Source organism: Tiliqua scincoides, chromosome 8 (assembly GCF_035046505.1).
Source record: "Tiliqua scincoides isolate rTilSci1 chromosome 8, rTilSci1.hap2, whole genome shotgun sequence".
Classification (NCBI taxonomy): Eukaryota; Metazoa; Chordata; class Lepidosauria; order Squamata; family Scincidae; genus Tiliqua; species Tiliqua scincoides.
Window position 1 is genome coordinate 47291302 of NC_089828.1, and position 13331 is coordinate 47304632.

General features: G+C 53.2%; 1 protein-coding gene across 2 annotated transcripts in view; it reads left to right on the plus strand.

Annotated features, from left to right (window-relative positions):
• SMG6 (SMG6 nonsense mediated mRNA decay factor) overlaps window positions 1-10815 on the plus strand; it is an 85436-nt gene extending 74621 nt beyond the window's left edge. For both annotated transcript variants that reach the window (XM_066634779.1, XM_066634780.1), the window contains exons 14-18: window positions 173-319; window positions 4314-4467; window positions 7303-7514; window positions 8157-8238; window positions 9232-10815. In XM_066634779.1, coding sequence (XP_066490876.1) covers window positions 173-319; window positions 4314-4467; window positions 7303-7514; window positions 8157-8238; window positions 9232-9362 — 726 coding nt within the window. In that variant the 3' untranslated portion in view covers window positions 9363-10815. The remainder of the gene's footprint in view (window positions 1-172; window positions 320-4313; window positions 4468-7302; window positions 7515-8156; window positions 8239-9231) is intronic.
• The last annotated feature ends 2516 nt before the right edge of the window (window positions 10816-13331 follow it).

Sequence of the window (13331 nt, forward strand, 5' to 3'; positions counted from 1 at the left end):
GTGAACTCAGTCAGCCTTGCAGGATTACAATTCCTAGTATTCCTTGTGGAAAGTCAAAGGGAGTAAAATGGATTCGGTTTGTAAATGTGCTGGGTAAATTTTCTATAGCAGCTTTGGTGGCACTGATTCTGTCCCCCATTCTTCTTCACCTGACCACCCACACTATGAGAAGGAGGATGATGTCAGGATTGAGGCCATTGAAGATGACTCAGAGGCAGAAGGCAGTGGTGGAGAGCTGGATATCAAGGAGCTCCGGGCCAAGAAGCAAGCACTGGCCAGGAAGGTTGCTGAGCAGCAGCGTCGCCAGGACAAGATCCAGGTAGGCTTGGCAGGCACGAATTGGGCTATCGAGGCACACTGCAGGCTCAGGTGGGGAATTGCTATGGGTAGAGGAAGAGATTTTACCAATGTATGGCATGTATTACTCTGCAGTAAGGAAGGTGGGAAAAACACTTGACCAAAACATTTGCAAGGGCGACTGCTTGGGGAAAAGAAGTGGAGTTCCACAGTGCACCAGCACTAAAGAGCCAGTCGCCAGCAAGGAGTCCGACTTAGTTTTGCTGCACCATCAGCTCAGGCTCATGATGAACTGCTGCTGCTTCCTCTACTGCCATCCCCAGATGGCCTGCTGAAGCAGGCAAAGGGGCTGGTGGAGGGTTATGCAGCCAAGGAGACCAGTCTCTAGGACCGGTATTCTTTTGGGGTGCTCTGCCCCATTTTTTCATGTTCTTGTCCTTTTAGAACCAAGCCGGGTGGCATCCCCTGTGTATTCCCCATAGTGCATATTCCATGCCAACCTCCTCAGCCTCAACTCCCATATTCCCCTCTCTGTTGCTAGGAAGCTGCACCGGGACCATTGATTCCACCCCGAACACATACTTTAAAAGATTTCTGTGTTGGCCCTTTAAGAGCAAGCCACAGGCACTGGCTGCCTGGCTTTCTCCCGACCCCACTCTCTGGCTGGCTCCCTCCAGCCCAGAGAAGGGTTTCTCAGCAGCCGAGGGAAATTCCCCCCTGCTTCCCCCCATCCTCTGCAATGCCCAGGGCCCTTCACTTCCATAACTCTTCATTTCCCAGCCTTGAACACAAGCCAAACACATCTGTCTAGCCATATGCGTGAACTCTGGAGTCTGTGCCGAGGTGGTTGTAAAACAGGGCCGCTGAAGGCCCTACTGGGAGAGCGCGCACATGTGTACCCGCCGGCTATTGGCTGCAGGCCCAGAACCACCGCTCTTTGCTCTCCAGGCCCACCGTTGCCTGCTGCAGCGAGCCTTCTGCCTGCCAGGAGGAAAGGGTCTGGATTCTGGCAAGCCGGAGGGGTGGACATGCACGGTTCACGGTTGTGTGTGTTTATGAGAGTGAGAGCATGACATTTGATTAACCCAGAGCCAGGTGACATGAAGGCCACTCTCCAGAGCCTCCTGGTGCAGCGGCCCCAGTGGCTTTGGCCACCGGACCACTCACATGGCACTGGAAGAAGAACACTTCTCAGCTCTTTATTCAGCCTGAACCACAGTGGAGCTGGAAACAGGCAGTTCAGAAGTGCTGCCTTAAATCACAAGCTGGGAGCACCAAGGCCCTGACACCCAGGGCCCACACAGATAGGAGAGGGAGGAGTGGCAAGTGAGGCAAGAAGGGGAAGTTCACTTGGACTGGAGTCTGAGTGGACAGAGGTTGTCACAATTTGACAACCTGTTACACTGGACAGGGGGGGCAGATAGTACATGTGCCCTTGAAATGCTGGGGTGCCTGTCCCTTGTCCTTCCTTCTAGCTAGCTTGGCCCTTTCTTCAGTGGGGAGGGTCATCTTGATGCCCCGTTGACCTGCCCTGTTTCCATCCAGTCGCTCGTCGTTCCCCTCTCAGCTCATCCTGATCGTAATCTCTTGTGCATCTGCAGACGATGTGGAGCTGAGATTAAAAACGTGGAGCTAGTGGTGTCAACCCAAATGTGTCTGGGATTAGGGGGCAGGATGAACTTCCTTCCATGTCAGCAGAGGTGGCTTCCAGGCCCCAGCACCTCTTCTCAACGCTTGACCGCTGAAGGCATGCACCTTGCCTCACTGACTTGCACACTGCACTGTGTTCTTTGTAGCCTGAATGAAGCAGGTATCTTTGCTTTTGGGAGCCTGTGATCCTCTTCCTGTGTACTTTTCAGGGAAGGCTGACCTGTGCACCAAATACGGATGAACGTAAGAAGAGCTCTTAGTTTGTGAGCTGCATTAGATGCCATCTGAGTGTCCTCCTCGCTCTGCAATTGGGATGGTCCTGTGGGCTGCCCTGGCAGAGAAGGGTGTGTCTGCTTGGCTCACAGTAATGCTCTGCCAGCTTGGAACGTTGAGGAGAGCTGTGGTTAATTTCTAAAGAGAGAGGGAAGGGGGAACCTGCAAGATGTCCTAGGTGACTATGGAGGGAGATAACTCTGCACATGCTCAGAGGCAATCATTCCTCCCTATGTTCTGAGCACTGAAAAGTAGTCCCAAACTAAACCTGCCTCTGCTGAAGTCTGGTGTGGGGTGGGGCGCCTGCTGGTTCCTCCGCCCAGGCAAGAGGAAGAGTGGGCTGCATTTCTTCCTCCCCAGCTTTGCCCCCCAGGTGCTGTGAAGGCTGCCCTGATCCTTTGTGTGCCGGGCCAGGCGGTATTTCCTGCACAGCTGAAAAAATCCCACCTGAACCATAACAAGTCCTTCCTCTGAACAGCCCTATTCTTTTCTGGGCGCTGCAGCAGGGGGAGCTGCTCCCGCGGGAAGGGAAGAGAAGTGGAGGCCTGCCCAAAATAGTTATGCTGCTGTCCCCACCAAGCCCAGCCACTCTCCTGTGGGGGCGGGGGCGGGGGTTGCTGTCTAAATTTAGCCCAAGCCTGTTCACCCTTCGCACTGGGAAACAATGACCCAGCACGCGCATAGAGCCACGCACACCTGCCGACAGCGGAAGGGCAATCCCCACCCAAGCGGCTCCGCTGCGGCTGCGGCCAGCAAGCTTGCTACCGGACAGCTGGCACGTCTGTACCTGCTGCTTGCCAGCCTTGGAGCAAGAGCTGGCATCCTCCTCCTTCCTGGAAAGCCTCTCCCATCCTGTGAAGCTGGCATGATAGAGGTATCGGCAACCACCAGCTGACACTGGGCATTCTGCTTGGAAGCCCTGGCCCTGAAGAGAAAGGCAGCTTTGCCCATTCTCAGAGGCATTTAGTGCCATTTCCCAAGTCTGGTTACAAATAAGCAAGTGGGGCCCCCTCCTTGCATCCCGGGGGGTTGAGTTCTGACCTTGTGCCCTCTGAGCCAACCTGCCCTAAGCCTCCCCTGAAATTGCCCTATGCCCTTCCCTTTCCAGAGGTGGTGGTGGAGCTGTTTCCAGTGTCTTTCTGGCAGAAAGCCTCTTGCCTTGCTCTCTCCGCTCTCTCGCCTGGCCGGATGTCGGCGCTCCCCTTGTACCCCTTTGGCCAGCAGCTGCCAAAGACAAATAAACCTCCCTCCAGCCTCTGAACCCTGCTGAGGCAAGTTCCCCTCCAGCTCCTTGAACAGCCTGTGGTGGCGGGGGAGGGGGAGCCTTGGCACCAGCCCCACAGCTACGCGCATCCTGTCGTCCTCTCCCTGGCCAACGCAGGGGGCAGGATGGGACGTGACGGCCAGCACAGGCCTCACTTAGCGCTGCCAGGAGCCTGGGAGTCTCGGCCAAGGGAGTGTGGAGGCACTTCCTGGGCACTGGGCGCACATGTGGACTCTTGGAAGGGTTCCTCCTCATAGGAATGCGTGTGATGTCATGGCCGTATTTTTAGCGTGGCTTGATTGTCGTGTTTTTATGCAAAACATTGTGAGAGGAGGATGGAACTACAGAAGTAGCAGTTTATTGTAAACAAGATCCCCAAAATGCAGGTTGGGCTTTTCCCCAAGTGCAGGATTCATAGCACTGAGAATCTTGGGGTTTCTTTTTTAAAATACGTGCACAAAGCAAGTTTCCAGCCCATATGGTTGTGAGGGTAAACTTGAAAACTCTGGGATTTCAGAAGCTGGCTTGAGGCGGAGATGAGACTGGGCAGGAGAATTTCCAGTGCTTCCAAAGTCTGCCTTGGTGCTTCACATGTCCCTGCCCTGCGACTGGCAGAATTAATTATTTAAAATGAGTGGAGACATGCTGGTGTTCCTAGTGTGCACTGGTCTTTTGGATGGGGAGAATTTGAAGAGGAGGAGGGTGTGTGTTCACACAAGGGGATCTGGCTGGTCTTCTGAGGCAGGGCGGGTCTGGTGCTTGTTGGGATTCCCACTGGGACTGCTGTGGGCTTGCTGGGTCTCATTCCCACGCCCGGCCTCTCTTGCAGGCGGTGCTGAAGGACCAGGCGCAGGTGAGGCAGATGGAACTGGAGATCCGCCCCGTCTTCCTGGTGCCAGACACTAACGGCTTCATTGACCATCTGGGCAGCCTGATCAAGCTCTTGGACTGCCGGCAGTTCATCCTCGTGGTCCCCCTGATTGGTAAGTGGGCTGTTGGGGGGCACAGCTTCCCCACTTCTTCGAAAACGCTGCTGTGTGGACGCGAGGATTTTTCTTCTGGGTCAGACCCGCTGTTGCCAGCAGTGAGCAGCCAGATGCCTGCAGTTTAGCCTTGCAAAGAATGCCACAGAAGTTGCCAGCCCACCAAAGGCTGCACTGGCCTGGCCAGCCCTCTGTTAATTGTTTAGGCTTTGAAGGAGGAGGAAAGGGAGAGGAACTGCTTTTGTGAAGCTTCCCTGCCTGGCCACCTGGAGGCGTACTTCAGTCACCGTAGGCAGCAGCGTGAATGGGCTGTTTCTGGACATGAAGACTCTATTGCATATGCTGTCATTGCTACTGGTCTTGATAGATTTGATTCCCAGCAGATGTATTTAATCCTTTTTTTAAGTTTATAGACTATTGGCACTTAGCAGAATCACCATCGTCGGGTCAGTCTGCCTCTGAACAGCAGCGGACACCAACAGGGTGACCTGTGTGCCCTAGTGGTGGATCTCTGACCAGCCTGGACTGGAGACCGGGCGCTGAACAGGATGGGCCCACTTTGGTCCGATGGAGCGGGGAAATATTTCCCTGGGCTCTCTGGCCAGGGTGAGGCTGTGGAACCAGGCAGCTCATCCTTGCCTGTGTCCTGCTGCTGGCTTGGCTCTGGCTTTTCTCCTTATAAAGCTGCAGTCCAGCAACTCAGCTATGCTTTGTCCTGTTATTGGTAAACACTCAACCCTGGCAGATAACAGGCAGCTGCTGCTGCTGCCTCTGGGTGGTCTGTGGCAGGGGTGGAGGGCGGAAAGAGAGATGCTGGGCACACTTACATGCCGCTCCCTCGCACTCTTAAGGAGCAGTGCTCTGGCCCTTCTTTGAGCAGTGAGCAGCATTGCCTCTGAGTCGGAGGCTGGTCCGTCATCCCCAGAGAGTCTTAAGGACACAGCCCCCCAGGTCTTGGTACCTTTGCTGTGGGAATAGGGAGCAAGTCCTGCCTGGGAGGGAGGAGAGCATATGTGGCTCCAGGTCAGAAAGACCTAAAGTGAGCGTGACTGTCAAAGAAGCCCTGGGTGTGCCCACAGCAGTTGCCTCTTGTCTGCTTGGGCTTCTGAATTCCAGGTCTGAGTCCTCCGATCCAGCTCCATCACCACCCCCCTGTTTTTCTTTCCCCACCCCAGCTTTGCCACACATCACAGCCTCTCCAGACAGAGCTATCCTGCAGCTGTCTTTGGCCTCTTTACAGAATCACACTGAGTGTTTGAAGGAGCCAAAAGACCACCCAGTCCACACCCCACTGCAAGGCTGACCATCCTGTAGGAATGCACCAGGCAGGCTGCTTGGAAGTCTCATGCGCAGGAGCCATTTGGGCTCCTAAAGGTTGCCCCACATATTGGCAGGCTGCCATGGGGAGAACCTCAATCAGAGGAGGAACTTTGTATGTGGGTCAGCCAGTGGGCAGCAGGGGGACTGAGAAGGAAGGTGGTGGCTGGTCTCGTTTTCAGCAGTCACCTGGACTCTGTTCCAGTTGTGGGAAGGGGAGGTGGGCACCTCCTCATTCATCCCCCTTGCTTCGGCTAAGAGGCAGGACCCCCTGAGCCCTTCCTGGGGTGGGTGCAGTAAAGAGTTAAGGCCCACCCATGGCTCCCTCCAGGACTGGTTTCTTCAGCTCTTTCCCCCATTCCACTGTGCTCCCTGAACCTGACCCTGCTGTGGAGAAGCCAGCTCGGGCAGGAGCGCAAACAAGCTTCCCCTTTGAAGGCTGTTTGGCTTGGAACCGGCTGTAAAACGGATTTCAGGATGGAGTACCAGCCTCTCTCCCCTGTTTGATGTTCTATGCACTGTACTCTCTCTCCCTTCCCCCCCCCACACTGCAAGAGCAAGAGGCTGTGTCTTGGCCAAGGGCGGGGGGGGCCTGTTGTAGTTGGAATGTCACGGCATATGCCGATGTCCAGGCAGTAAGTGCCACCGTCACCAAAAACAGCAAAGGGGGAGGGGATTTCACAGCACTGGAGAGAGGCCCTTGCCCCATACTTACTGTCCCCCCCCCCCACACCAGCAGCCCCCAAGGAATGCATACTTCCCACTTGATCTCAGCACTTGGCTAGGAAGCTGGAAAGAGCTGTTGGATTAACTGTCTCAGGGAGATGCTGGGTGCATGAAAAGAAGCACATGCAACACACTGGCCCTGTGGAGCCACCTCTGCCCTTTCTCTTGCGGCCTTGTGCACACATGCACACAGACTTATTCATATGCCAGAAGGCACACTCACACTCTTGTGCACTTCTGAACTCACTTGGCTCCCAGTCAGACTTCCAGGAACCTCACAGCAGCTGCTTCAACAGTGACCCTGTTGCAGGGAGAGATGCTTGTTTGCCGCTTCTGACCAAAAGGTGAGCCCAGAATTGCCACCTACATGGTTTCCCCTGGTCTCTTTTTTTTTTCCTCCCCCAGCATGGAAGCCGCAGTCAACCTGTAAGATCCCAGACCTTTAGCCATCCAGAGGAAAGGGCTGGCCCTATATTAGAGTGCCCAGGCTTCTCAGGCGCCATCTGGGACACAGTGGCATCGCTAAGGCATCTGGCACATGGGGGCACAAAAATTTTTTTACACATCGCCCCCTAAAATTTTAACACCCCCCATGCAGCATCATAGAGGCCTCCGAAAGGTGCTTCCAGTTAATGCCAAAAACAAGAAGTGTCTTTCAGGGGCCTCTAAGACACCCCCACAAAGCGTGGTACCCAGGAGCATGTACCCCCTCTGCCCCTCTTAGCTATGCCACTGCTGGGACTTTCCAGTGGAAGCAGCAAACTGCAAGTTAATCTCTCTTTCTCCTATTAGTAATAAATGAGTTGGACGGACTGGCCAGGGGTCCCGAATCAGAGCACCGAGTTGGGGGTTATGCCCGCTTGCTGCAGGAGCGCGCCCGCAAGGCCATTGAGTTCCTGGAGACACGCTTTGAGCGGCGTGATAGCTACATGCGAGCCCTCACCAGCCGGGGCAATGAGCTGGAATCCATCTCCTTCCGCAGCGAGGACATTTCTAGGCAGCAGGTAAATGGAATCTCTCTTTTCTCCAGACTTTCCTGAAGCCCCCTCCCTCCCACATACACAGGGAGATCCCAGATCAAATGGCATGGAGCAAAGTTGAGCACCAAGTGGAAAACTGCTGGATGGGCATTTGACTTGTGTCAAAAACAGCATGTTGGGCCTGTGGTCAGATCCAGCAGAGCTGCAGTTTGGTCCTGATGGGAGATGACAACTGCCCCATTCCCGCTGCAGATTTTCCTTCCCCCCACCCCACTCTCCTCTACCTTCACTTCTAGCTGATAACCCACTAAAGAGTAAAAAAATTTGTTGATTGATCAGTGGATCCATTTTAGTCCATGGGCCTGAAAATTTAGGGCCCATGTTTAATTCTGAGGTTCTTTTAATTCTGCTATAATATGGAATGAAAAAGAAAACCTTAACATTGGTGGTCTCTCGTTAGCACAGTGAATGGCACATTTCGCTTGTTAGAGTACAAGCTATCTCAATAAGGCAGTTAGATTGTGGTTTTGACAATATGCAAATTTATTTTAAAAGGTAGTCAATTCATTCGCTCAGATCCACAGTTTATTCTTTATAAATGGATAGATTAACTGGTAGATTTGTTTTCAAACCAAGGATGATTCTTTCTGTTTTCCTTTTGCTCAGGGAAACAATGACGACCTGATCCTCTCCTGTTGCCTTCACTACTGCAATGACAAGGCCAAGGATTTCATGCCAGCTAACAAAGGTATGTCATGGAGTTCCTAAATACACACCCCACTTCCAGGGCCTATGGCAGTTGCGTAGGTTAGGAACTAGTGAAGGTTGTGTGCAGGGAACAGGGGCAGAGTGAGCTTTGTCTTCAATCATTTGTTCACTTGCTTAGTCTTCTGTTTGGAAGAAGTGTCTGAAACTGTATTTTTGTTAAGTGGGGAGGAATAAATATTTGTGCCCTCAACTGAAACAAGAAAGCTTTGCTGTTGAACTACACCAGTCATCTGAATAAGAAAGATGAAACTGAAGAGAAAACCCCAAGACAAAGCTTGTTCCCGCACACAGCAAAAAAAACTTTATAGTGTGTAGGGATGGCTTTCTGTCCATGCCACACACACACACACACCCCACAGCTGCAGGCCTGGGAGTTGGAGTGAATCCTGCTCTTGGTAGTGGTGCCATCATGGCATACCTCCACTCTCTCATGCCCTTTCGAAGATGTGCCCTGGGACCGTCTCCAGGACAACCTGTTGTCAGGCCAGTCAGCTTTGCGGGGGAGAGTGTCTGGCCCATGTTTCTCTTCTGCTGTGCCCTCCCATCTCAGGCTGTCTTTGCACTCCTGACTGTGCTGAAGCCATTGCCAAGACAGGCAGGACAAGGAGGCACAATGGCAGCTGCCGCCCAAGGCCCCAGTTTGCGTTTGTCGGGCCAAATTCTCTGCAGCTTAACTTGTCAGCTTGACAGAGAAGGCGTTTCTGAGTGTTTATGCATCACTGGGGCAGAATCGGACGATCAGGGGATTATGGCGGATGGGGCCTGACAATCTGACAGCCTCTGGTTTGTAACAATCCACCTCGTCGCCTGGCCTGAGCTGGGGATGGTTTTTGTTAAGCCCTTCAGAAGGGATCCACATGGGCGAGGCTTGGGCCGCAGGCCACGCACACTCCCTGGGGCTGGAGCTGACGTGCCAGACTGGTGCGGGCCGCTGCTGTCCTCTAATCCCCTCCTCGACCCTCTGCTCTTCCAGATGACCCTATCCGGCTGCTCCGGGAGGTGGTGCTGCTGACAGATGACCGGAACCTGCGTGTGAAGGCTCTGACACGCAACGTGCCCGTGAGGGACATCCCCACTTTCCTGCGGTGGGCACAGGAGGGTTGAGCAGGCAAAGGTCACCCTGAGAAGCTGTGCAGCTCTTTGCCACCAGGAGAGCGGCCTTGAGGTGGTGGGCCTAGCGCCAAGCCACTACTGCCGCTGCCACCGTGCCAGGACCCACCAATGAACAATAAATGCAGCATCTCCAACCCCACCCGGAATGGCCGTGCTGTGGGTGCAAGAGAGAGAGGCATGCTGGGAAGGTTGTTGCCATGGAGGCTAGAAAGTGTGAGGGTTCTCTGGGTCTTTGGACAGGGAAGAGAGACCTACCAGAGAGACTGGAGTCAGGTTCCCCACTTTCCCTTGCCTCCTAGTCGGAGCAAGGCGGGACAATGGTAGCCTTAATTTGGGAGTTGTAAACTGCTCTTTCCAGCCCTGAGCCCCTCCCCTCATCACCTAGACAGGTGGGCAGCCTGCCATCATCTCATTTCATACCCCCTTTTGTGCCTCCTGCATTTGCCAGCACCTCTGGGGGTGTCTGCCTGCAGCTTGCTTAGCCTAGCCTGGCACCTCTGCTGTTTGGGACACATTTGGACCCTTTGCTCCTGCCCACATCTTCACCATGGCCACCACCTGCTTTGCAGTCCTGACAACTGGGGCACTGTCCACCTGGTGTTCCCCTGTCCATGGTCATCATCTCTCCCAGCCAAAAGGAATTCACATGAATTACTTACCTAGTGTTTTCACTGGTATGGTTTAGAGGGAGGCAGCTGCTGTGGGTTTGGAAACAATAGTTAGGCTGTAAGGATTTGTGGGGAGACAAGTAAGTCCTCCCATGAAGGAGATTTGAGGGCATGGAGATGCCGGGGGGGAGGGGGGCCCTTGGAGTTCAAACAGACACTCCCTCCTGTAAAGAAGTGTTGATGTTCCTTCTGGAGTCTGTAATGAAGTGGGGAGCGCGGAGGAGAATATTGTTTCAAGACCTCCCTTTCCATCCGGAAAATCCGCAATGGGGGGCAGGGAGCGAGACCAGAATTTTGTGCATCCCTTTTCTCCTCTCAGCAGAGCCTGTCCCCCCTCCCTTGGGAGCAGTTATCTGCCAGAATGGCACCTGTACAAGGGACTGAGACCACAACATTCCCAGCCCATCCCTTTGGGCTTAGGTCAGGGGAAGCCCAAAATGGGCAAAAAAGGTTCTGGATATGGAAAGATGTGCATTAGAAGACGCCTTTGTAGATAAGTTGTGCCATCTTTGCAAAAGTTGCGCCAAATGGTTTAGGAATGGCATCCTGAGCTGGGCACAGCCCTGCGCAGTCCAGCTGGTCCAGGGAGGGAAAGGTTCTCTCTGCCTTTGCAGGTCTCCACCAAGCAGCATCTGCCACCTGCACACAAAACAAAGGCGAGGATCCATCCCAGTTTCCTGCAAGGAGACTGCCGTTAGTTGTGCTTTAGCCTGCCTGGGTTTGATGGGGGGCTTGTGACCGTTTTTGTTCTGTTGTTTTCTTAATAAATTTTTGGTAGGGTATGCTGCTCTGTGTCACCTCATTTTGGGGGAGAGGGCAGTAGGGGTGGGAGTTGGTAGGTATTTTGATCTCTCAGTCTGGCTTCAAGAGAGAACTTGACTGAGTGGGGCAGGGAGACAGAGTAGCTGCCACATCTGATTTCATTAGGGCCAGGAAAAAAAAATAGTAACAGCCTGAGTTTTAAAAAACAAGTGTGTTTAGGAAGAGGAAAGTGTCCAGAATTACTTATGACAGATGGACAAGACTGTCCATGGCAGTGGTTTGCTGCGTCAGGTTCAAAGCACGTTGGGTAAAGTAGGCAAAACAAGACTTCCTGATGTCAGGTACTGGTGCAGTATGGAAGGTTTTGACTTTGACAGGGCTTGTTGTCGGGCAGATACACAAGAAGGCATTCTGTGAAGCCCCGAGGCTCTCATGCTGCTACATCAGCTTTGCCCTCATCCAGTAGCAGATTTGTCAGAACCTGCAAGATGCCAATGCAGAAGTGGTGTTTCACCAGGCCATTTCCGTGTCATGCTTCAAAAATGCAGGAAGAGAAAAACGTGAATCATACATGCTTCCCCTCCATCATTAGACACATCAGGGACACGAGAGAGACTTGTTTTTAGATGTGCGCAGGGAACGGCAGCCTCAGAAACAGGATACTGTTGGTGCATCCTTTTCTCTGAAAAAGTTTGAGCTGCCGGGGGAGGGGGGCCTGCATGCTCACGTTGGCCACTGCTCTGCCTGAGCCTCCCTGCCTTAATAGCACATGACATTTAAAACCAGTGCTCCCTGACAGACACTAAATCTCGGTTGCTGGCACCAGATTCCCTTCCTCAGCCACTGAAGCCCTTGAGCCGCATGATGGCAAAACCTCGGGCACATTTCCTCATGGTGCTGCAATCCCGTTTTCTCATTTCCCCACATCTGTCATGCAAATGGGGGGGGGGGAATTCTGCCACAGAGAAAGAGCGCAATGGCCTTGAAGGTGCTGCTGTTCCTCCTGTGTCCAGAGTGGTGACTCTCCCAGTGAGAGAGGCTCAAAGGAACTTCTTGTGTCTCAGCAAATCCCTCCACAATCATTGCCTTGTTCATCTGCTGCTGTTTTTCTGGGTAGTGCATGTAGGGTCCATAACATGTTATCCACACAACAGGCTTTAAGGTGGGTTAGGCTGGCTGTTCTGGTGCACGCGGTGAACTTCCTAACTTCCTAGGAGTTTGGACACCTTAACCTACACCAACTACTTGGGGGTTGGTTCCCATGTACTTTACTAATGTCTGAGCAGCCTGCCTGGAACCCACTTGCCCAGCCCATTCCCACCCAAGCAAACCCAGACCAAGTGGTGCTAAAGAAAACCTTTATTGCTGGTTTTATTTTCTGGTATAAAACAAAAGGGAACGACATCCCATGTACAAAATGCTACGAGAGGCACAACAGGCGGCCCCTTCTGGATAGTTCTGGCTGTTCCGGGAGAGCCCCCTCTGTGTCCTTCCGGGACTGGGAAGGGGGGGCAGCTGGCTCAGGTGAAGGCACTGCTGGCACAGGCCACATTGGGGGTGGGGAGAGGGGCTTTTGTGCAAAAAGGTAAGAGAAGCTTCACATTAACCAGATTTTTGGTTAAAGCTTTGGGAAGGGCAAACAACACTTGCTGTAACAACACAAGTTGAGGGAGGGCTGCCTACTCAATCACACACACGCACACCTCTCTCCCTGAAAGTGCAGCAAGCAGGGTAAGGAACCAGGCGCCAGGGCTAAAATCACTTGCCCCTGGCAATGGGGCAAGGCGTGTGGTTTTTCCCCTTGGCCTAGTTTTTCCCTCCATTCCAAGGATGAAAGAGGCCAGCCCCTCTGGCCCTCAATATAGCTGACAAATTGGGTGTGTTTTGTCTTTGTCAAAATGTCCCATGGGAGGAGGGATGTCCAGAAAAGAGGGAACCCCCCACCCCCTCCAAAAATCTTTGGCTTCAGTTAGGAACAGTGGAAGGCAGTGCTTGTTCATATGAGAAGGTGCTGGAGTCTCTGACGGGGAAGCCTTCTCTGCCCCATAGTGAGGGAGATGCACCCTTTCCTCTTCTATTCACATTCCAAACGGGTCCTGGAGCTTCCTGTACTCCCGTGACAGAAGCACAGCAGAGGCCACCCCTTTTGCCCTCCACCAGGGCTGTTTCTTTCAGCCAACACACATCTCAGAAGTGTTGTAAGAACAGGGGCTTGACAAGTCACTTGAGGTGCCTCATGTCAGTGAGCCAAGCCACATCCAGAGGAACTCAGTGGGAGGAAGCTGTCTAAAAGTCCTGTATAAGCCAGATGCTGACCGAAGGACGCTGACTAAAGGACGGGTGTCCTCAAATTCCAGAAACTGCTGCCATGGTCAGAGGAGACGGAGAAAAGAGGAGGCTGTCTAGGTTACCACTTTTTTCTCCCTGGCCACACAACAGGCAGAAAGTCAAGAGGTACAGCTGGATATAGCCCCCAGTTGAATTTCTGCCTGCTATGAAAGCCACAGAGCCCTGCCAATAAGATAAATGA